This window comes from Lotus japonicus, chromosome 2 (assembly GCF_012489685.1).
Source record: "Lotus japonicus ecotype B-129 chromosome 2, LjGifu_v1.2".
NCBI lineage: Eukaryota > Viridiplantae > Streptophyta > Magnoliopsida > Fabales > Fabaceae > Lotus > Lotus japonicus.
Genome location: NC_080042.1, coordinates 81,847,387 through 81,872,303, shown reverse-complemented (window position 1 = coordinate 81,872,303; position 24,917 = coordinate 81,847,387). Strand labels below are relative to the sequence as shown.

The 24,917-nt window shown below is 36.2% G+C and overlaps 2 protein-coding genes across 3 annotated transcripts; one reads left to right on the top strand and one right to left on the bottom strand.

The window, feature by feature from the left end:
- Positions 1 to 7,536: 7,536 nt before the first annotated feature.
- Positions 7,537 to 20,239, top strand: LOC130740220 (protein ENHANCED DISEASE RESISTANCE 2-like). 2 transcript variants are annotated; one of them, XM_057592750.1, is made up of 23 exons: positions 7,537 to 8,051; positions 8,327 to 8,401; positions 10,139 to 10,192; positions 10,331 to 10,396; positions 10,640 to 10,743; positions 11,059 to 11,126; positions 11,211 to 11,327; positions 11,472 to 11,512; positions 11,609 to 11,709; positions 12,239 to 12,334; positions 12,628 to 12,692; positions 12,972 to 13,043; positions 14,176 to 14,331; positions 14,548 to 14,777; positions 14,859 to 14,898; positions 15,045 to 15,199; positions 15,285 to 15,386; positions 16,562 to 16,606; positions 16,696 to 16,836; positions 17,912 to 18,007; positions 18,132 to 18,233; positions 19,355 to 19,469; positions 19,761 to 20,239. In XM_057592750.1, the coding sequence occupies exons 1-22, from the start codon at positions 7,911 to 7,913 to the stop codon at positions 19,460 to 19,462; spliced, it is 2,175 nt and encodes a 724-aa protein (XP_057448733.1). In that variant the 5' UTR covers positions 7,537 to 7,910; the 3' UTR covers positions 19,463 to 19,469; positions 19,761 to 20,239. The 2 variants fall into 2 exon arrangements, with proteins under 2 accessions (XP_057448733.1, XP_057448732.1); XM_057592749.1 differs by lacking the exon at positions 19,761 to 20,239 and having other exon boundaries at positions 19,355 to 19,745.
- Positions 20,240 to 21,731: 1,492 nt separating this feature from the next.
- On the bottom strand, positions 21,732 to 23,345 carry LOC130740219 (probable UDP-glucosyl transferase 73B6). The gene has a single exon (XM_057592748.1). It carries the CDS (start codon positions 23,293 to 23,295, stop codon positions 21,817 to 21,819), a length of 1,479 nt encoding a protein of 492 aa, XP_057448731.1. The 5' UTR covers positions 23,296 to 23,345; the 3' UTR covers positions 21,732 to 21,816.
- Between the last annotated feature and the right edge of the window lie 1,572 nt (positions 23,346 to 24,917).

The following is a 24,917-nucleotide window of genomic DNA, read 5'->3' as shown; positions in this document are numbered from 1 at the left end:
GTGGCTCTGAGCTAAGCGGACTCGCATATAAGAGATTGCGCGGGGTCTAATACATGATTTTCAAGTAGTTCAATGCTAAGTTAGGCAAGAGATCAATTGTCATATTCCCAAATCCCAATTCTTTTCACAAACAAAATACTAAAGGATTTAAAGTGTAAAACAAGAAGTCGACAATCACAAATTACATAGCCAACATAAAACACCTTAGTACTATATTTATTCTAAGTAGAGTAGTGAGAGTTTGACAATCCGTTTAAAAAATTACTCCACGTAAACCGAGCTCTAGAGCAGAAACTAATGCCAGCGAAAACAAATTGTCTCAGCAAGGAGAGGGGTTATGTCATGCACCAAAGGGCCGCAACTAGCAACAAGAGGCATCCACTTCCAAATTCGAGCCAACAACCCAAGACCCACCTTGTCAGAATTGCAGGGGGAGGCGTCAAGGTCCACCTTTACTAGTTCCAACGACAGTGGACTCCACACACCAATCGCACTACTTTTACCAGCTCATCCTCGCTCATTCTTCTCCCCCACCGATCACACTCATCTGGACGGGTGAGAGAGTGAAATGTATGTAAGAACGAAATTAGTGAATGATATATCAGTAACTGCACTCTAATTGACACTTGACGTGACACATATGCACTTATGTAAAGTATGATTAACGAAAGTGGAGTTAGAGACTAACAAGCCCTACTTTACACAATCAAGATTTTTCGAAACCATTTTATTTTTTTCAGGATCAAATCATGAGCGTACAAAAATTTCAGAGACCATATTATTAGCCATTTACTCCACAAATCCAATGCGGGAGCCTTTTTTTTTTTTTGTAAGAACAAATGGGCAAGCCATTTTAATACATGTCATGTGCCCATGTAATTAGAAACTGCTCGGCCCAGATCCAGCTACAAAATGAAATGAATCACATTTTAGCATATTGTGTTCTTGATAAGATTGACCAAGAAAAAAAATATTGTGTTAAAAAAACAAATCAATATCAATATATCAATATATATTATAAAAGAAGAACTCTCATCAGACCAATTTGATGAGGTGTCGCTCCCATATTAAATGTTAGTGACGTGGCACCACCAGGTTAATTCTCATACAAAAACTCCACGTGTCATTTTCTGAACATGAAGGAGATGGATCTGAGGGGATCTGGGCTCTTCTGCAGTGGATCACTCCATATGCTTCAAATTAAGGTATGACTCCATATGCTTCAAATTTCAATCATTTTCATTTGATTATTTTTCTATCAGCATCACATAATTCTTTTGATTGCAGCAGCAGTGCACAAGTGTGTCACCCTAAAGGTGATTCACAAGTGTCGAGGTGTCAGTGAGGTGTTCCTATGAGCAAAAACGAGGTAAGCCTTCAAATTTTGTTGAACAGAGATGTGAGTGAATAGTTTTTAAGCTCTAATATGAGTTCTTGGTTGTTAACTTCTTTTAGTGATTATTTGGTATCTATTCTTTTAATTAGTTACTTGATTATGTTGTGTCTCATGCACCTTTTAATGTTTATGACTATTTTTTTTTCTAGAATGATCAGAAGGACTCTCTGCAGTTTGGAGAGTTGAAATGACTTGCAGATGTTGGCTCATCGTTTTCCATTTTTTCTGCAAATTGGGATTGTTGGTGATAATCTAACTCAGTAAAACATATACATCTTTGCATTTTAGGCATGAATCTTCATCATCTACTTCGTATCATAGTATTTGTTAGATATTAAAACAATTATCTTCCTTAGTTATAATTTTTAATGTATGCTTTGCTTCCAATAAATTATAGCGATCAAGCCATCAAAATCCTTTTGTTCTTCTCCTGGTAAACTAGGTAACATGCTGAATTGAAAATCATGCAGCAAGCCTATTCACGTTTCATTCATAAGGGTTAAAGATGAAGTATGAAGTAATCAACTAATAATGTTGCTACTTTTATAGTTTTGGCAGATGTATACAATATGCTTATTCAGAATGTGTAGAAACCAGGTCAAAGCACAAGTTCAGGTTTATCCTGGCCCACCATTTTAGTTTCAGGACCCAACAAAAACCATCAATTTTCACAGCTTCATAATAGCAGGGAAGATTTTCCAACAGAGAAGTGTGGTTGTGCTTCTGGGCGTAGCTGTAATTAATAGTATTTCTGGGAGATATTCGTCCTAATGTCGTAATATTATTAGTCATTCTAAAATTAGACTGCACCTTTCAAGAGATAAGGAAGTCCAAAGTTTGAGATATGGAAGAGAGAAGTCAAGTGAGGGTCTTCCTGTGAAGGAACCTCAGCTACACTTATGATGTCTTGAATGTTGGCTTCTATATACAGTGGTTTTTTTTTATGTGCTATGAATTTAATTCTATTTCTTCTATTTTCCCTGTTGTATTATTTTCATGCTGTATTTTTCTCACTTGAAAACATTTGGATACAAGTATTGCACTTCCCTTTTCCATTTCTTTATTTGTACTTTGTGCAAGGGTTTTAGATACAAGTATTGCACTTCCCTTTATTACATCTCATGCGCTTTCCTTTTTAGGCTGCATGGTTTAGGTGGTCTTATCAATTAAGCTATGAGAGGAACAAAGACTCTAATGACAGGTAAATTTAATTATATATGAACGTTATTTGTTTCTTTTAGTTTAAATATGATATTTAAACTAAGTGGATTTAAAGAAACCTTATGATTTTTTCAAACTTTTAAACCTTAGATTGAAACTTTGTTAAATCAAAGATCTATATGTAAGTATAACCCGGACTTTTATTTGATAGTATGAGATTAAACTGTCTATTTTAAAGAAACTTCAAAAAGTTTTTAAAAACAATGATCCTTTCACCCATCTAGCATGCTCTTCACAACCCTATGCAGAGTAAAGTGCCTGCTGAAAATCTCTTCATGCATATGATTTTGTTCTTCTATGTTGAATATTTTTCTACTTTAATACTTAAATTTCAAGGGTAGTTGATGGAGCATGAATACTTATAAGAGTTCATATCCAAGTGATTTGTGGAGTGGAACATGAACAATGACAACATGCATATACACAGGATGAGGACCTGACTGAATGACCCCCTAAAGGGAATTAGGGTATAATAAAAGGCCACAAGTCCTTTAGTTTGTGGATTAATGTTCTAGGAATCAGATCATGATGGGTAAGATCCAGACTGTATAGAATTAAGATTATTTGAGGGGTTTGTGATGTCCTATAAGGTTTGATGTACATTTATGGAGGGTGAAATGATATTACTCCAGCAAATCAGCCATTATTAATGTCCCGATGAAAAGATGTCGTGTGGAGATTAGAAGACCTATATAATCTATATTATTTATATTTAAATTAAAAGGTTAAAAACTCCCATGAGGAATAATATTTTACTTGAAAATATTTCCATATAAAAATAAATTTTAACAAGGTTTTAGTGGTTTACAATATAGTTTTATGTTAAATTTATACTACATTATAATATAGTCCACTTTCATTTTTTTGTACAAATTATACGGGTATGTACAAAGTCTGATATATATCATAAATTTTGTAGGGACCCTGCAATATTGGCATAAACTTGGATGACTTGATATAAAGTATAAACACAATGATGTCATACTTTATGATTTATCTTTCACAATCTTCATTTGTGCTACTATCAGATTCTTTTTTCCCATGATTAATATGTGTTTATCATCTGTTTTATTGGTGATTTCTTAAATCTATGATTTATGCTATTGTCTTCATGTCCAAGAAGAATGTGAAACGAGTTCATGTTGATCTAGATCAAGCTTAGAAGAAAAGTCTTTTTGTTCACTTTGCTTAGCATTTCAGACTCTTCTATTTCATTTGTTGTTTAATATATTTTTAATAATCAAGGTATTGATTTACGTATGAATATAACAAACATATTCCCCGCGCAACGCGCGGGTAAATAAACACTAGTATATATATATATATATATATATATATATATATATATATATATATCACTCCCCCCTCCCAAAAGTAATATACTAATAGAATTATTTTATTTCTTTTCTATAAAAGATATTCTCCTTAAAAAAAATTAAAAGATATTCAATTAAAGAATAATAATTCTGTTTTAAAAAAATATTTTTTTTTCACTAAATAGTTTATAATTTTATAATATTTATGAAAGCCTTATCTTCAACATCCAAAACTCAATGTCAAAAAAAAAAATCCAAAACTCCCATCTCATTTTATATAATGTAATGTTTTTTTTTAGGGTTAATCCTCTAATTGGTCCCTGTGGTTGTGTGGCTGTCTGAAATTAGTCCCTCCCGTAAAATCTAAGTCCTCGTGTTTGAAAAAGTGTGTGTAGCAGGTCCTCGCCGGAGGGACTAATTTCCACACACTTTCCAAACACGAGGACTTAGATTTTACGGGAGGGACTAATTTCAGACGGCCACACAACCACAGGGACCAATTAGAGGATTAACCCTTTTTTTTAAGATACTAATATTGTAATAGTTATACAATTTTTTTTTATCAGCCAAATACAATTTAAACTTATGATCTCATTACACTCCCAATTCCAAAACTCTCGATTCACTTTCTCTTATGCATATCATCATATATAAATTGAATGTCAGTGTAAAACTATTTCTCACTAGTCTTGCATATCCATTCTAAACATCAAAATTTCTCATCACCAAACTATCTATACTTGTGAAATCATGTCATTACTAATGTGAAAAGTAAAGTTCCTAGTAAAGTGTGTTTAGATGAAACATTTGTAAACCATCGAAAAAAAAAATGAAGCATTTGTAGAGGATAATATACTAAAAATCTAAAATGCAATGTGTTAAATTCACACACAGGAATTTAACACAATTTAATTTCCTCAAAAATTACGTACGTTTACCCTCTACAAAATTCTCAGTCCAGCCGCAACGTAATTATCTTCTCCCTTTTTCTATAGTGTATTGATGTCATGATTATCATTTTATATATACCCTAGCTTGTCTTTGTTATTTTTCCACCTCACCATCTGCCTTCCTAGTAGAGCAGAGGCCCCCATTTAAAAGTTCAAGTTTCAATTATGTCAACGTTCAATTTAGATACCTGTCTACACTCACAGCAACGCGCACAAATTAATTCCCTTTACTACTCCACACACTAAAAATATCATCTAGAGGTATTTAAGTTATAATTTTTTTTTTTTGGTTACAAGTTATAATTATTTTATAGGAAGCAATGTTTAGATATAAATTGAACGTGACGTGAATTATTTTTTTATAACTTTATAAGAAAAGTTTCATCAATTTTCATTTTAAAAGTGCGTGTCACTATTCATTTATGCCAAAGATATTCGAATATAACTTTAATGGTTATGTTTAGAATTTAGATATTTTTTTGATTTTCTCTCACTAGATGCTACAAACAATAACTAACTATCACATGATTTTAAATATTTATTGTCAAAATTTACCATCAATTCAAATACTACTGACTAGTGACTACGCACAATAACCACATGATTTAAGAAGGTAAGAACCTATTGCATGTCGAGAGTATTAAATGTTTTTGAAAGTTTAGTATTTTTCAGTATTAAAATGTTTATTTGAGATTTAATCATAGATTAAAACATAATACAAATACATGTCATGCTGAAAGAGAAAAAATAAGCCTGTAAAAGAAAAAAATTCGTGCAAAAGCTTGAGCTACAATGAGTAGCTTTTGACCAATTTATAAGATTTCATTAATCAAAACACGGAGCCAATCACACCATAAGATTTGAACAGTGGACATGAGAAGGATCAATTTCTTTTAGATATATAGTGAAAAGTTTATAATTGCTATCTTCTTAGATGACTTATGATCACAACTTTAATGTAGTTTTTAAACCTTTACTAACTTTCAATGTACCATTTTTTTTAACTTTTACTATACCGTTCATACAAGAAGAAAGGCTTTCCATTTAGGCTTCGTCGTCTACAAAGAATATTTTAGCTAGCCGCATTATTGACATTTTTACAAACATGTGAGAAAGAAATGCATAGAAACAAGGATGCTGAATTCCATATCTCCGTTAGAATTAAGCCCACATAAGAATTATTGGACTCCCAATTGATTTTTTTTTTTGTAATAATCATAGGACTCCCTAATGATAATAGCCTTTACCACAAGCAAAGAGGGCCAATAACACTAATTAAAGTTACTTTTTAAACCTATTGGTCAAAAGTTCGATTCTTAAAAATTATATATTTAATGAGAGATTTGATCTTCATTACATATAGTCAAAATTGCGATAATAATTTATTATAAAAATAGCTTTTATACTAATAAAGGAAAAAGTCAATTTAAAAGAAAAAAAAAGTTAATTAAATTATAAATACCATGTTTTTTAAGCCTATTTAATAGTTATAAATATGATTTTAATTAATATGTAACTTTGGCTAGACAATTATCGAATATAATTCAAGCATTTGTCATGTCAAAATTTGAATTCAACATAAAAAATTGAGAGATATAACTTGGAGTGGCAACCCTATCCAAGTCACGCAAGAGCAGAACAATGGTGATGAAGTCAAACGTCCGAAAGCCATTAAGACACACTCAGCTTTCATGTTTCAGACACAATGTCTAGTGGACTTGTGGTATAGATGCATCTTCTTGGGATGAGGCCTGCTCAGATCAGAGACGATATACTACAAAGTTTGTAGCATTCGGACGAGAAAGACCTACATTGAAGGAAGATCTTGACCGCCAACTGCATATGGCTAGTAGACCGTTCCCATGGTGTGGTCTGTTCGACCCATGTTGGGTAAGCGACACACTCGGGAATGAGTAATTAGATTGCCTCCTAATAGCTCATCCCTTATGGGCGGGTAGCTTAGGTATAGGCCGATAATTAAGATATTTGTGTAGGTCATAAGAGTTTTGAGTTGTCTCTATGTGAGGCCCCAAAATCCCACGTGGTTTAGCTGGGTTAGCCATTTTCCCACTGTAAAAGAAAATGATCTTTTGTAAATGTGACATGTTCACATAAATCAAAATACAGAGGTCATGCTCTCTAAAAGGCTCCGACTTTCGATTAGAATTTTGGCTCAATCTTCGTCTTTACTTCACTAGACTGTTAATATAATTGATAATTGAAGTCCTGTATAAAACTCTTTACACTATTCGGTCCATATAAATAAAATCCTATAAATATATGATTAAAAAACCGTGACCATTGCTTAGACCAGTGGCCAAACAACACAATGACCACAATCCCAATACAAACAAATATACAAGCCTACCAAGGTGGAGGTCATATCCGTCATCTCCAAACAACAAAATCACATGGGACCCAGCATTCTTTTTATCACGTACACCTAAAATAAAAATCAAATCAATACCAACATTATTAATTTTTTTTATAATAATCTTGGTATAGAGAGAGGAGGAGAACGCCACATATATATTCAAAAAATGGGAAAGCGTCACGGCGCCAACACGCACCTAACCCTCACGGCCCAATAGAATCACCACACGTGTCAAACCACCCTCGCGGTCACAGCTTTTTCTAACTTACGTGGGATCTCACACTTTCTCTAGTTAGAAGAATCTCTTAAATTCCCCACTCTCTCTCTCTCTCCACCGTTCCTCCCTGCAACGACGTCGTTTCCCCGATCGCATCGTCACCGATCCCGGAGAATCCAACTCGAAGGGTCACAACCACCACCACAACCACCACCGTTAATGCGCAATTCGAATTCCGAATCCTAACCGGAATCAACCGAAGACAGTTCCACTAGAATCGCTGGTTCCGTTGATTTTCAATTTCCGGCGCCGGCGATGACTCGTCTGGTCGCTTAGCTCGAAATCGATCTCGCCGAAGTTGAGATTCTCCCTCTCCAGCTTCCGCCCGGCACCGCCACTTCCTATTTGTTTCAATTTCCGTTGTTGCGGCGGAGCGATGGCGACGAAGGTGGTTTACGAAGGGTGGATGGTGCGGTATGGCCGCCGTAAGATCGGGCGATCGTTCATCCACATGAGGTACTTCGTGCTGGAGTCGCGGCTGCTTGCATATTACAAGAGGAAACCGCAGGATAATCAGGTGATTCTTTCTTTCTATCATCGATTTTCTTCTTACTCTCTCATAATCAGGAAAAGATTCAATTCGTTACTGATGAAAATTTCGTGATGCTGAAAGTTTCCTCTTCACGGAATCGCTTTTTGATTTTGGTGGGGGTATGCTTTGAAAAGGGATTGGAGAATTTACGAGACTGCTTTTCAACTTTTTGAAATTATTATTATGCTTTTTGAACTTTTTTTGAAAAAGGATTGGAGAATTTGATGGTATGAACTTTACTTTGTTGATGTTTTGATTAGGTTCCCATTAAAACACTGCTAATTGATGGCAACTGTAGAGTAGAGGATAGAGGCTTGAAGACCCATCATGGACATGTGAGTTCTGCAATTAAATTATGACTGTGTTTGTGTGGGTGTTGATATAGCAATGCATGTTGTGGAAAACTTCTGGTCTTGAATTGAATTGGAATGTGCTTATTGTATGTTGACATGGAATGACTGACTGGTAACTAGCGAACTGAAGGGGTGAGACGATGCTGTGGAATGATTTATGACGTGAAATGTATGACTATGGTTCTACAACAACACCAATGGCATTTAGTGAAACCAAAGAAAAAGTAATGCTAGACATTCATAATTTGCACACAAATTTAACCCCTTCTTGTATCATTATATAAATTTACAGAACTGCGTAGGGTCCATTGAACACTTATGTGAAATTTCTCTAACATATGTGACTAATTGCACCTGTTGTCCAAGACAATTTTTTGTTTTGTTTTCATTTTAGATTAATGAAGAAATTCACTACAGCAAAAGAACTCTTAAGTAGGATGAAATTGTATCATCCGTCAACAAAAGAAAATAGACCAATGATACACCTTAGCAGGCTTATGTTAAGGGAACTGTCCTCTAATTTAGGGAACTGTCCCCTAATCATGCTCTCTTCCTCCCATGTAGCTTCTTCAGCAGGCTTATGTTTCCATAGGATAAACCATTCAGTTGCACTTCTTCCGTCATGCATTTTACTGAGTTGCCAAAACTGTCTTAGGTGCCACAGGGATGCATCATACATTCTTTGATTTCTAAAGTATGAGGTAACTCTTAATCAGCCACATGCACTCAAAGCCCCATTTTTAGTTGAGACACGTGAAATCTAGGATGTATGCTAGATTTTCCAGGAAGAAGTAATTTGTAAGCAACTTCTCCTATTCCTACTACCACTAAAAAAGGCCTGTAATAACGAGCTGACAGCTTGGGGCTGATTCTTCGTGATTTTCCAGGAAGAAGTAACTTGTAAGCAACTTCTCCTACTCCTCCACCGCTGAAAAAGGTCTGTAATAACGTGCTGACAGCTTGGGGTTGATTCTTCGTGCAACAATTTTTTTTCTGTGCAGGCATATCTGCACTTGCCATAACCCAATCACCTATATCATAATTGACTTGGTGTCAGTGAGCATATGCATATTTACCTTCGTGACTTGTGCCCTTAAGCGGCCTAAGGGCCTCATCACTCTCCCTTAAAGCAATTGCCACTGATTGGATATCAATCTCTCCAGCGAGAAAATGAGTGGTAATATGGGAAGGGCGCTTATAAACAACTTGAAAGGGAGTGATAACTGGAATAGTATCAGAACTCTGCCCAAGGAAACCATAGTACAAGCTGAGAAACTACTCCACATTATGACTAAATATGCTCCAGCTGCAGCCGTTTCATAGGCATTAATTTTGTACACACTTTCTACCATTTTTTTGTTTGTTTTAGGAGTACATTCATTAAAATGAGAGATGTGTGTTTACCTGTTGGTGCGTAGTAGGACCACTGACCAGATAATCCTTAGTCATTGTGTAAAATAGTTATAATATATATTTTTGGGGAGAAAATATGAATGCTTTTAGGTGAGGGAAAGATAAGTAAAAAATCTGATTGCACATTTTTTCTTCATGTATATTGAAATTTATCGTTGATTCTATTTTTTTACTGGCATATGATAGATTATGTTAGTCCTATAGTATTACAAGATTAAATACACGTTGCCTTAAGCTATTTAGAGATTTACCATAGTGATAGTGATTGTGTTCTTCTAAAATTTTACCCACTTTTTTTTTGTGCAGATGGTTTATGTTTTGTGTGTTTACAACAAGAAAGAAAAGAACCATCGAATTATGGTGAGTGGATTTTCCTCATTCATATATCTTTTTATCCATAAGGAATTTTGTGCAACTTTTAAATAATTTATTCATTTTTTCTTAAATAATATTGTGGATGCTGAATAAATATTTTATTTATCACTCGGGTTGTTGCAGATGGCAGCATTTAATATCCAAGAGGCCCTAATCTGGAAGGAAAAAATTGAGTATGTCATTGATCAGGTCAGTTTTATCAAATTGCATAATCATGCTATGCTCTTTAATGTGGATCAATATCCATCTTCTTAAGTTTCTGGTTAGACTTCATTTCTCCCTGATGTATATCAACATGAAATATGATAAGCATTTTCGCTGGATACATGGATAAAATGATAGGCTGAAATCTTAGTGACTTTGTAAATTCATCTTAGTAGGACATGTCTTCCTTTCGTGTAAGTTGATGCTATTGAGCTTCAATGTATGCAGCATCAGGGAGCACAGCCATCAAATGGCAACAAGTATATTTCTTTTGAGTACAAATCTGGAATGGACAATGGGAAGACAGCTTCTTCCTCAGACCGTGAAAGCCAGTAAGTATTTTGGTACTGAGTTTTTCCACCTACAGTTTATTGAAGATGGCAACATTTAATGCTTAATTGCTTTTAATGCTGTTGTTTCCTATGTTGTTGAATTATGTCTGTCTTCTTTCAGAAAAGTTTTCTATCATTCCAGTCTATTCTTTGGATATGCAACTGAAATAATTCATTGAGACATGCTATATCATGATTTAGTTATCTTTAGCCTTTTTTCCACTGCTGATCAAATATCATTGTGGGATTCTAATGTTATTGTGCACATCCTTCGATATATTCATGACATCCAATTTTTTTTTTGTTGATCACTAGGTTCAGTGCTCAGGAGGATGAAGATGAGTCTCAACCAAATTTGTTAAGGAGGACAACAATTGGAAATGGTCTACCTTGTTTCCCTTCTGCTTGTGGGATTGCAATTACTCTGCTACAGTCTGTATTTACACCTTGTCTTTTTTGAGCTGCAGGTCCTCCTGAATCAATTTTTGACTGGACACGAGAAATTGATTCAGATTTGTCAAATCAGAATATCAATAACCAAGCATTTTCAAGAAAGCATTGGCGTCTTTTACAATGCCAAAATGGTTTGTTACATTCATTTACATGATAGTTCAGTTTACTGTTGTGGTGAGAAAAAAGAAGTTATTCCAGGGATATATTCTAATGCTTAAATTATTGGATATGTTGTAATTTATAAAATGAGGTGATTTTCCTTCTGAAATTGACAGGACTTCGTATTTTTGAAGAACTTCTTGAAGTTGACTACCTTGTGCGTTATTTCCTGTCTCTCATCACTTTTGTTGTTGCTACATTTCATAGAATATTTTGGGAAACACAATCATCTTCAATTCGGTTCTTTATGTAGCCAAGGAGCTGTAGTAGAGCTATGAAGGCAGTGGGTGTTGTGGAGGCCAGTTGTGAAGAAATTTTTGAGCTTGTAATGAGCATGGATGGGACACGGTTTGAGTAGGTGTTCCACATGCTGCCACTTTTTTATGTTGCTGTGTATTTGTGTTGTCATAGTATAATTTATGACATGTTATGTGTTATTCCTTTTTGTTTCTCAGAAAAATTGTCTTGATGAAGGGAAGGTATCTAAGTTAACAGACATTTTACAAGATTGTGATGTCATCTAATATGTACTTACATATGTAAAATCAGAATACCTAATATACCCAACATTTTAGTTAGCCACTGCGTTGGAATTTTCATGAAGCTAGTTTTCCATGAAAATTTATACCGATGTTTATGCTCATTTTTGTTTGAACTGCACTTAGTATTTACTTTCATGATCCTTTGCTTATTGTAACTACTTCTTTTTAATATCGCCTAGAAAGGCTCAAGCAATGAATAATTAGGAGATGGCAGTAGAACTGCTCTCGGGACCTTCAATCAAAAGAAATAAAGTAACACACACACATGATATTCCATAATTCTGTAAATATTTACTCTGTGGATAAAATTTGTTAACCTCTTAGTATTTGCATGCCTGCAGATGGGATTGCAGTTTCCAACACGGTAGTTTAGTTGAGGAGGTGGATGGGCATACCGCTATTCTCTATCACCGACTTCTGCTGGACTGGTTCCCAATGTAATTATAATCTAACTTTTCTGCCATTTAAAATAATTTATACTATATATTATAGCTAACTTGAGCTATAATCTTTATGTAAAGGATCAGAATATCTTTGCAAGAGAACCTAACTTACTTGTATCTTGTGTCATAAAGTTTTTCAATAGTTCTTTTTTTCTTCCATGACATGCAAATCTATATTTACATCTATGAAAGCATGACTTAGGATGGGTAACTGATTTTAAATTGGTTGAACATCCACAAACTAAGTCATTAAATGTATTAACACCAAGTGCTGTGTTTCATGACAGGTTTGTATGGCCTCGTGATCTTTGTTATGTACGTTACTGGCGGCGAAATGATGATGGAAGTTATGGTGGGCCATTTGGTTTATTCGTTCGAAGTTTTCATTATATGTTCATCGGATTTGCTAACGGTAGTGCTGGTTAAAGAAATAAAAGTAAAAAATGTTAAATGAAAATTAAATCATTTGTCATATTAGAACTCGAAAACATTGAGTACTTTCCTCTTCAAGTAACTAGAAGCATTCAATTGAGGGTATCAAATGCTCCTTAACCAGTGTCTTAAGGCCACAGTTAGCAAGATCCTATGTTTATTATTTTGAAGTTTGAATTGATGTTTCTTCTTCTTGCAGTGGTTTTATTTCGCTCTAGGGAACATGAGAATTGCAGTCCACAGCCAGGGTGTGTTCGGGCACATATTGAGAGTAAGATCCAATTCTTTATAGATCTTGCTCCATTGTTCAAAGCTTAAGAGTGGGATGGTTTTTCATATTCAAAGGGTGTGGATGTCCTCTGTGAGATGTAAAACAACTCACATGTTTTCACCTCACACTTTAAGGTTTTGGGATAGTTTATTCATGACATGGTATTAGAACCTCTATAACTAATTGGTCTTGAGTTTGATCCTTATTATCTCCCGTTCTTCTAAGTAATTTATATTTCAGAACAAGGTTGAGTGAGCCTTTGCAGTGTCTACTATTCAAGCCCAAAGAATCTTGCGTGAGGGGGCATGTTAGATATAAACCACTCATTTGCTTTCACCTAACAATTTTAGCTTTAGGGATAGTTGGTTTATGACATCAACTTATTATGAAATAGGACTGTGCATGGGCCTCTTTGCCTGTTCTGGCTTGTGTGGATTGGGCAGTTGTTGCTGATCTCTGTTTTTCTGACCTTGTCATACTCTCTATTTTCTGCTTTGGAGGGTTATCCATTTAGATCCTAAAATCAATGGATTTATGTTTTGGAATCTATTAATTTCGTTGAAATATATTATTCTAACAAACAATAACCTACATTAGTTACCCCCACTGCTCCACTTGACTCAATAGAATAATAATCTTAGTCTAGGGACTGTTAACAGTTGGAAAATATTTATAGAAATTCTACCCGATATGCATATTTTTTTTATCTTATTGAGGTTGTTGTATGTAAAGCTTTGGATTTTCCTTCTTTTAATCAATTGAAACAAGTGAAATGTTTCGACAATTACAAAGATAAACATGGAACCTGTGTGGGATACTAAGGTTTTATAAATTGCATCAGTTTTTCTGTCACCTTTAAATTAAGATTGATCTTTACAATAGTCAGATTTTGTCATTATTTATCATTATTCTTTATATTTATTGAGAAGTACCACATTGACTAGAGATATGGCAAAATAGTCCTTATAAAGGGTAGAACAACCCTCACCCCTAAGCTAACCTGAATTCTAAGAGTATGTACTGGTTTGTATTAATGAATTAATCTTTTTTCAATCGATTGATGCATCTCATGTACAATCATAAGTGAAAAGCCATGTTGAAATTTATTAGGTCTAATAACTGTTATCTACAGGTGGAGGATATAATATTTCCCCTTTAAAACCTCGAAATGGGAGGCCCAGGACACAAGTCCAGCATCTTATGCAGATTGATTTAAAGGGTTGGGGTGCAGGTTACGTACCATCTTTTCAGCAGCATTGTCTCCGCCAAATGTTAAACAGTGTGGCTGGTGAGTTGATTTTATTCTATATGATTAAGAATTTTCTTATAGAATGGTAAACTATTGTTTCTATCATCATTGTTTCTTTTATAAACCCCTCTCTCTATGTTAATAGAAAGTATAGGTGACTATAGGTTGCCCCATTTTGGATCTCTCTCTTTTGTGGGGTGTCCTGATGTGCAATCACTTTCAAAAGGCTTGTTTTTTTTCCCTCCTTCTCTGCAGGTTTACGTGAATGGTTTGCCCAAGCGGATGAAAGGAGTGCTCCTCCTCGAATTCCCGTAATGGTTAATATGTCCTCAACAGCTGTCTCTTCAAAGGGTCAGAAGCCAAATGATTTATCTATGCATCCTACTTCCCTCGATCAAATAAATTTTGCAAGTAGAAATTCTGCTTTGATGGATGAATATTCTGATGAAGATGAAGATTTTCAAATAGCAGAACCTGAGCAAGAGGTTGTATTTGCATTACCACATATATACTTGTGGCCTTTACTTCATCAATTTTGAGTGCTAATATTTTAATACTTCATGCAGGCATTCCAAAGTGATCTTGATAATGATGTGAGAAGAATAGGTAGCGACCTGCTATACTTATTTTGTATCTAATAATATTATAATGATCAACATTTTTCATGAAGCACCTGCGCGCAGAGATGCATGCAGCCATGCTAATAACAGAGCCTTGATTGAATCTAATATTTATGTCTTTCTAAACTGAAGCCTTGGAGGAAGAACCAGCAACTGTGATTGACTTATCTTCCTTCTCGGGTAATTTACGCCGAGATGATCGTGATAATGCTCGGGACTGCTGGAAAATTTCTGATGGAAATAACTTCAGAGTCAGAAGCAAGCATTTTTGCCATGACAAATCAAAGGTCCTCTCTTTGTATTCTAATCTTTCCGAATCAAAATTTATCATTATTTGGGGGTGCTCTTATTCATTTATGGTGAACGATGAAGGTTCCTGCGGGCAAGCATTTGCTGGATCTTGTTGCTGTTGATTGGTTTAAGGACTCAAAAAGAATGGACCATGTGGCTAGGCGTAATGGTTGTGCAGCACAAGTAAGAATTCAAACCTTGTCTGTATTATGTTACTTGATGAAGATTTGGTAGGTGCGGAACTAGGTAATTTGTTACAGTAAAATCGGATAAACCCAATTACAGAGACCAGAATCACATATCCATCGCTCACAAAACAAGAAAAAAGATTGAACATGTTTGGAAATATCCCTGCCTGAAGGCCCCAAAACTAAATGACTGAATGCCCTCTCCCCTTCCTTTCTTTCCTTTTATTTTTGGTTCTAATCTTTTCCACATGTTGGCAAGGTTTTTGCAACTCTAATCTCTCTTCCGCCCCTTACACATAATTTCATCCGATCTATCATACAAGTGTTCCATAATACTCCCCCCTTCCCCCAAAGGATACACCTTACCCTCAAGGTGGGAGGTCTAGGTAAGTACCCTACAATACAACAACTGAAAAGAGTTTTACCAATTTCCATTTGCTCCAAGCATAAAAGCTAAGTGATGATTTAATTTGAAGCATAATAATATCCATTATTCCACCCCAGCTATACCTCAGTTATCGGGGTCTATTTGCTATGTTACCCGTTGTGTGAAAATATTCGAGACCTATTGTAGGCTTTTTGTCAGTTGCATATGTGAAAGGATTCCATTATTGTAGACCTATACTCGGCAGCATTTAAAAATGTAATGAAATTCTATGTTGAGCCTTTATTAGACAGGATATGGACTACGAAAGTGGAGCTAATCTCTTCTTTTTTTTCATGACATTTTTTATGCATTTTTTTATACTGAAGAATTCCATTAAAACTGATTCTCTAAACCAAAAAGCCGTCATTCAATTTGAAAATGTATCTTTGAAGCAATAAAGTTCTCTTAAATGACCTGGGATTTAAATAGTGTCCTCCATGACTGCACCTCGTAATCACAAACCTGCGTTCTGGCTTAAACACCTAGCTGCAGATGAAGACAGGGCCCCCAAACTAAACCCATCTGCAACAAAATCACGTTGACTAAGGGAGGGTGGTATATTTTTTAAAATAGGAGGGGTATTGGTTGTCATAATCTCAGACCTCAATTAGGTGAATTTAATTTCTCTAGTTATTTATAATTTATGTAAGCTGTTTGGTGATGGTTGTCTCTTTTCTGTTGTTGTTTTATTTTTTTGGTAGGCCTTTGCTGACAATACCCCTAATCTTTGGGTGTCTATGCAGGTTGCATCAGAAAAAGGATTTTTCTCCTTTATCATCAATCTTCAAGTGAGTCCTTCATTGCACTATATGAATCAACTTTGAACTTCAGTGGTTTAAAGTCTTGAAGTAAATTGATTCACGCTGTTTGGCTGCAGGTGCCCGGATCAACCCACTACAGTATGGTGTTCTATTTTGTGACAAAGGAGCTAGTTCCTGGATCCCTTTTGCAACGGTTTGTTGATGGTGATGATGAATTCCGAAACAGCAGGTTTAAGCTCATCCCATCAGTTCCAAAGGTATTTACTGACATTTGTCATCATATACATCAGACAATTTACACTGGCTTTGCAAGATAAAGTTATTATTTGTGGGTGTGTCATTGTTGTGAATCAAAACCTGATGTCCGCACATTCTTATGTAGTTATTGTCAAGAACCAATTATCCCAAAATCTTAAGCTATTGGGTAATGGACCTTTAATGGTTTTATATTATATTTCTAACACGCTCTCTCACGCAATAGCTCACTTGGGCTTGAAACATGGACAATGCACTAGCCCACCAACCATTTGCTGAAATTAAACTTTTTTTATTAGAATAGTTGGGGCAAGGCAACAAGGATCGAACTCTAGACCACTTGGTCATAGAGGCTCTGATACCATGTCACAGAACCAATTATTCCAAAAGCTTAAGCTGTTGGGTAATGGACTTTTAATGGGTAACATTCACATCTATATATTGACCTATATAACCCTGTAATTCACTTAGTCAATCCCTAAAATTAAGGGATTCCATCTTGTATTGATCTACTATAAATTCAAAAGGCTTACTATCTAATGAAATTTTCAGTTTCATCTAAATTAAATTCTCTCAAGTGTCTCGGCAGCCAAGTTCATAGCTTAGAAAATTAATCTAAAAAAGATGGGTCAAATATAGGATGTCCAAGTTTATTGAATTTAACCGGTTTTGATCAAGTGCATCCAAGTGTTCATGAAAAAAAGTTTGAAAACTGCTGGTTCAAGCACTTGCTCCAAATATGGAAATATCATTTTGCTTTGTTTACTTTCTGAGGTTTAACTTCATACTTTTTAAAACAAATGCACCCTCAGTTGATATATGCTACAGCCTGGCACCATTTTGGTGCATATATATTTGGTCTTGTGCTATTGATATGTCTGACTCTTTTGTTCCCATATTTTGGTATCATAGACTAGGACTTTAACATTTACTCCATTTATATTTATGTTTTTTCCTTTTTTGTCTTCCCTTCTTCTATTTGTTATTTATAATTACTATTGTTTGATATAGACATAAGAAACAAAATACTGTTTAATTTTTCTCATTCCTTATTGATTTTCAACTTAAAAAATGCAGGGCTCATGGATTGTACGCCAAAGTGTTGGGAGTACTCCTTGTTTACTGGGAAAGGCAGTTGATTGCAACTATATTCGCGGTCCCAAGTATTTAGAAGTAAGTCATGCAAATTCTATATAAATTTTTCTGTTCTTGTTGTATGAAGTTTCCCATTAATGAATGACTTACATACCCTCACTTTTCTGCCATGATTGTTTAACCAATTATTTTTTATTTGTAGATTGATGTAGATATTGGTTCTTCTACGGTTGCTAATGGAGTTTTGGGGCTGGTTGTTGGTGTGATTACAACATTGGTGGTTGATATGGCTTTTCTTGTACAGGTATGTTTTCTATGGTGTAGAATTTTATATGCTAGTAATGAACATGTTTGATAACTGTTTCCAAAACAGTTTTCAGTTTTTAAAAACTGAAAACTTGTTTGGTAAGATCTGTTTTCAAAAACAGTTTTTGAAAACAGTTCTCATTTTCAGTTTTTAAAACTAAAAAACCAAAATAGGTAAAAGATGTTTTCAGTTTCAGTTTTTAGTTTTCAGATATCAGTTTTCTAAATGTTCGAAAACATGTCATTCAAACTGTTTTCTTCTTCTGAAAACTATTTTTAAGAATTGTTTCTGAAAACTGTTTTAAAAACTGAAAACTAAAACTGCTATCAAACAGGCTCCTAATCTTGTTTTTTGAAAGTAATGAACATCTAATCAAGTCATGGTATTTTTGTTTTGGGGGGGGGGGGGCAATTGGACTGGATCTATTTGCTTGTTGTATTCAGTGTGGAAACTTTTATATTCATTTTTTAAATAGCATAATGTTACTATTATTTTACATTTTTCAGGGGAAAAAGTTGTTTTCACTATTTCTTGCACAAAACTTTGAACACAGGGAACAAAGTAAAAAAAAACGTGGCTTCTAGTTTTTTATTAGAAGTAAAAACATCAAATGAAAATATTTCTTTTTTCCTAGCCAAACAGGCCGGAAATCTGTTGCATATAGGACTGGAACCAAACCATATACTTTTCTTGTTTGAAATCTTCGTACAGTTTTATGTGAACATCTTGAATGGGTTTAAATTCTAAATGTTGGGGACTTCCTCACACAACCTAGTATTTGTGAGTTAAATAATATTGATAATGACCATATTTGTGGACGGTTTTTTCCTCTCCTTTTTTTCAAATTAAATTGAATATTAGCTTTTGTGGAGGATTCTATCGCAGGAATATTAAATTAAATTATTTTTAAATCGTGGCTTTACTATTATGTCTAGGCACGAATATGTGCTTGTGAGGTAAAAATTGTACTTGGTTATGAATAAGTGCTTGACATGTGAGTAATTTTCACAATGCATTGGTTGTCAGTTCATTGACATATTTTTGGTTGTACTGTTTTTTGTTTTGATAAGCTTTTTGGTTTTTCTGTGGAATGATGATAAAATTGTTACAATTGACAGGCAAATACTCCTGATGAGTTGCCCGAGAGGCTTATTGGAGCTGTTCGTGTTTCTCATTTAGAGCTTAAATCGGCCATAGTCCCGAAACTGGAACCAGATCTATCTTGATAACCAAGTCAGAACTTTTGTTCTTTTATACAAAATCATTTGTTTGCAATATGCTCTTGTACCATTTTTTTTCTTCTTTTACTGGGATGTAGGTTCATTGTTTTCTAATTGGTTTTTCTGTAAAATATTAAAAGACAATTTTTTTTTCTCTTATCTTCTCTTTTCTGTTTTGTTTTCTTTTTAGTTCACTCAAATGTTTAGTTGATAGGATCTGCAGTTTGTCAATGTATTCATTCGTATTAGGACACATATTTCATCTGATTACAAAGTATCACCATATAAACCTTTTTTTTTGTAGCTTCCAGTAATTCCGGAAGATAAAGGGAAATTTTTCAGTAGTGCTGAGTTTCTCCTTCATGATATCTCCCACCACTAAATGTTGTATCTACATTTTATAGTAATGGGGAGTTTCTTTCTCCTTCCAAAGATTCTCCACCCCTAAGGATTGTAAATTTGTAACATTATCTACTATGTTCATTGTTCGATGATGGACTAAGTTTGACTTCCACATCTCAAGTCGTATTATAAGACTTAGTATATGTTTGGAAATGAGTTATGCACACACTCCAATGCACATGTGGGCAAACTCTACATATTGTTGCTTCCACTAGACATTGATTTGGAAAGCATAAGTGGTGACCAGACTCATTTCCAAACATACACTTATATTGCTGGTATGATGCACGTCAAGACGCTAGATGATTGGGTGTCAATGAATGGTGCTAGTTGTATTTCATTTACACAATCTCTTATATGATTTACTAAATTGCATTGGTAGACACCTCTCTGAAAATGGGATGGATTTTCTCACAAAAGAAAATTGCATATATTTATCTTAGAACTTTGGTTAGGTAGGGTTTTATTGAATTTTTCCTAGGGCGTTATCATATGATCAATTCCTCCTAAAAGCTATGTTTTAAAAAAATGAACTGGTTATGGAACCAGTTTATGGTTTATTTGTTTAATTATGGCTGAACCGTCATCAAATTGGTCATAGTTAAATAAATGTTTGTAAAATTGTAGTCTAAATTGATATAAAATTAAATTAGCTGGTTTTCACTGGTTCATAGATTAGCTGGTTTTTGAAGATAAACAAAACAATGACCTGCTCCTGACTTATGTATGGATACGATTGATACTTGTGTAAATTAATTTTACGTCATACTTCAACATAGAATTAAACTGAATGAAACACTTTTTATAAATTGAGTTCGGATGAAAATACATTCATGCAATTAATTTGCATATTTTGTTTTCCTACATCGGAAATCGCAATTAATTGGGATATAAACATACATAAGTGGTTAGACTTGCAGTAATATATTAACTTTAATCCCATAATTTTAGGATGTAATCAAAAGTGATAGCATGAAATTCAAGTCTCATTTAGTTGTGTGGCAGTAATTAGGGGTGGAAATAGGCCAGCCGGCTCGTCAGGGGCCTATGGCTCGGCTCGTCTGAGGCTCGGCCCGGCCTGGCTCGTTTATTAAAAAGGTCAGACTTAGGCTTTTTAAAAGGTCTATTTAACTAAAAAGGCCAGACCCAAACAATTTAAAAAGCCTATTTAGCCTGATAGGCCGGCCTACTTATATATTATTTTTATTAATAATATAAATAAATATAATTTAATTATATATAATTGAAATTTTTTTAAACTGATGTATACTTTAGTATAAAAGAAAACCCTAAGTCCCTACCCTAACCTAGATTAGAAACGTTCCAAACATATTCAGCATAGCACATCCTCAGCCACACGCTGCAGCCAGCCGCCACTACCGATCTACCGCTGCCAAGTCCACCTCTCCTCCAATGATATAGGTTTAGTTTTTGAAATGCAATGATACAAGTTTTTTTATTTGAAAAGAAAGTGTAATGATATATAAAAGGCTTATTAGCCCGCAAGCCTAATGACCTCCTTTTGATAAAATTGTCTGTTAAATAGGCTTTTAAGAAGGCTTGTAGGCCAGGCCAGGCCCTAGAAAAGGTCAGGCCAAGCCATAAAATTTGGCCTATTGATAGGCCACAGGCCAGGCTTGGGCCACGAAAAAAAAATGCAGGCCAGGCCTAGGCCACGCAAAGCTTGGCTCGGCTCGGCCTATTTCCACCCTAGCAGTAATATATTAATATTCATCCCTCAAATAAATTAATTTCAATTTTGATGAAGAAAATGATTAAATGGTTCAAATAACAATACAAATTCGATAATTTTGTTGCCAAATCTGTTCAAGACTTCAAGTAAAGCATATGTAATGTAGTAAAACCATCAATATAGTGGCCAAAAAGGAAAGCTTTATTTATGGTATCTAGAATCAGGACACTGTCTAAAGAAACATATACAGTTTTAGCTGAGGAACCTAGACTAATAATTTCTTATGGACATAATCCTTAAATGCATCTAAAGCAGCCACAGAACTTCTTGGAAACCCATTCTGAAACTTGGCACTAAGAATCTCAGCTGTTTCCTTCATCTCTTTATCACCCATCAACCTCTCTATTCCCTTAACAACATCATCCTTGGTCACCTTTTCTGATAGATCATCAGTGACCATGTAACCCACCTTAAGATGACTCACCACCAACTTAGCATCATGGTATTGATCACCCCTTATTGGCCAAGCCAAGATTGGGACTCCACGTCCAATACCCTCCACCGTTGAATTCCATCCACAATGGGATAAGAATCCACCCGTTGATGGGTGACTCAGTATCAACAATTGTGGTGCCCATCCATGTATAATCAAACCTCTATTCCCAACTCTACTATCCAACCCATGAGGAAAATATCCATCTTTTTCTGCTTCTGGACCTCCTGAACCGGCAGCAAAAATCGGCGGAGGACCCGGTCTACCTGAACCGGGTTGGAGCACCCATATAAAAGGTTGTTTAGATGTCTCGAGTGCTTGAGCTAGATTCTGATACTCCTCCACCGTAGGGCCTACTTCACTACCAAATGACACGTACAACACGGATCCATGTGACTTTGAATCTAACCATTGGGTGACTTCTTCCTCAGTGACGCTGGATTGTCGGTTCGACCGGATATCCCGATCGTGGATAACTGAACCGGCTGAGTTCCAATACTTCTCGGGTAAAAGCGGTCCAACACCCCAAACCGGTTTTCCGACATGGTTTGCAATGTAGTCGATAAATGGACGTTCCAATTCATCACACGTGTTGATCATCAACGCCATTGTTTCTCGGATATCCTCCACCCATGGAGGTTGTTCCCCTAGTTTAGGTGGACCCATCTTCCCGGGGCCCGGACCACCATGCGGTAGAGGAAAGCCATGATGTGGCGGTGGCGGAGGTGGGGGATCATGACGTCGTCGTTTAAGGTCAGAAGACGTGAGCGCCATGTCTTCGGGTAACCCGGGAAGAAAACGGGTCTCGCCCGGTTTTAAGTCTAACGTGTGGTCTTTCCATGTGGCGAGCTCCACGGCGGATGTGCAAGCGCCGGAGGTGAAGAACGCCACCGTGGGAATATCAAATTTTTTGAAAATATCGGTGGACCAGCTCATCATGACGTCGAAGATTGCACAAACGGGTCGAGCCAGACGCTGGGTTTTGTCGGAGAGGATGTCATCCAGCCCTCGGGCCAGGTCGTCGTGGCCGTGGTGTGGGTGAGGTGGTTGCTCCGGCGAAGGCGGTGATGAGATTTCAGTGATTTGAATGAGAGGGTGTTGGCGGAGGGAAGAAGGGATAGAGGTGGAGAGGGTGGAGGAGATGAAGAGGGTGACGGTGAAGTTTCTAGAAGCCAAGTGTTTGCATAGCTCGATGCAGGGGAAGAGATGACCTTGTCCGAAAAATGGTACTAGGCAAATTTCATGAGACATTGTTTTGTTTTGAAGGTGGTGATGATGAATATGTTATGTTATGGAATGTGAGATAGATATATTTATATAGTTCAGAACAAATCAACAAGAAAGCTTTACAATGTGGAATGTGTTATGATTGACTTCATTTGACTGTTAGGTTAGAGAAGAGGAGTGTGAATAATTGAATGATTGGTTTTGACTTTTTAGTAGAGGACGAGTGAATGATGCGCGTCATAGCACATTGGATCTATGTAAAACAAGAAGAAAGGTGAAAAAGTCCTAGAGAAAAATGACTCAACTCAAATGGTATATGTGTATCTTAAAGTTTTTTTTTTTTTGATAAACGGTCAAATTCATTAAGAAGAAATAGCAGCAACATCCATGGATAGAATGCCCTCTAAAGCATAAGGAGCATCACCTATCCAAACAAAACATTGACCAGACAAGGCATATTTTGCCATAAAATCAGCGGCCTTATTCGCACCGCGACAAACATGACTCAAACTAAAAGAACTAAAACTAGATGACAAAGCTACGCAATCCGACACTACCGACGCTAAATACGAAAAATTAGAGGAAAACGTAGACCATGCACCAACAACTTGCATGTTATCAGTTTCAAAGACCACATCCTTAAAGCCCAAATCCAAAGCCAACCTAATTGCCCATTTGACAGCGATACCTTCAGCCACAGCAATAGTGAGAGAATGAAATTGTCGAGCAGCAGCTGAAGCAAGCACCCGACCTCGAGAATCTCTAGCAACGAGTCCCATACCACACTCACTAGATCCTGAAAGAGAGACATCTGTGTTCACCTTCACCACCCCTGTTGGAGGTGGCTTCCATGCAGCCAGGCGAGCTCTCTCGTTCCCAGCTCGAGCACCATTCTGTAGTGGACCCGCATCAGTGGCCATCACCACACGAACCGAAGAGGCCAAGCGCCAAGTCTGCTCCGGGGACAGTTTCACTTACTCGAAAACCCACTTGTTCCTACGTGACCATATAGCCCACAGCAGCGTAATGATTTGCTCAGTAAGTGCATCATCCTTGAGCTTAAAAAATTGGTAGAGCCACGCCCAAAGAGAAGCAGTCCCTACCACATCATACGGCGGCATCACCGATAAAGAGGATCCAAACCAAATGCAACGAACCTCAGGACAGTCCAAAAGAGCATGAACTGAAGACTCTACCTGAATATCACAGAACGGACAAGCCACATCAATGGACATACCCCGGCGAGCCAGCGATCGTCGCGACGGCAACGCCCCCGTGCACGCCCTCCACACCATCTCTTTGCACCTCGGAAGAGCCTTTGAAGACCATAACAGGTTCCAAAACCCAGGCGGAACACCAACATCAGATGAGGAAGGAACTGACCCTGCACGAAACTGCATAATAAAATCATAGGCTGACTTTGTGGTGTACTTTCCGTCATCTGTTCCGCCCCACACGAACACATCATGAACCACCGAGTGGGAGAGTGGAATACTCAGCACCAACGAGGCTTCATAGGCAGAGAAACAATTCTTAACCAAGTGAGTATTCCACACACCTCGCTGCTCATCAATTAAATCCGCAACATGCGTGAACTGTTGCTGATACTGACGACCAGAATAGAGCTTGTATCCAGTACTCGAAGG

Bases quoted from the DNA above. Each gene is read 5' to 3' on its own strand.
- LOC130740220 (XM_057592750.1), top strand. From the start codon at position 7,911: ATGGCGACGAAGGTGGTTTACGAAGGGTGGATGGTGCGGTATGGCCGC. The intron at 15,200-15,284 runs GTCCTCTCTTTG...TGAACGATGAAG, and splicing joins TTTGCCATGACAAATCAAAG to GTTCCTGCGGGCAAGCATTT. The intron at 18,234-19,354 runs GTATGTTTTCTA...TACAATTGACAG, and splicing joins ATATGGCTTTTCTTGTACAG to GCAAATACTCCTGATGAGTT.
- LOC130740219 (XM_057592748.1), bottom strand. From the start codon at position 23,295: ATGTCTCATGAAATTTGCCTAGTACCATTTTTCGGACAAGGTCATCTC.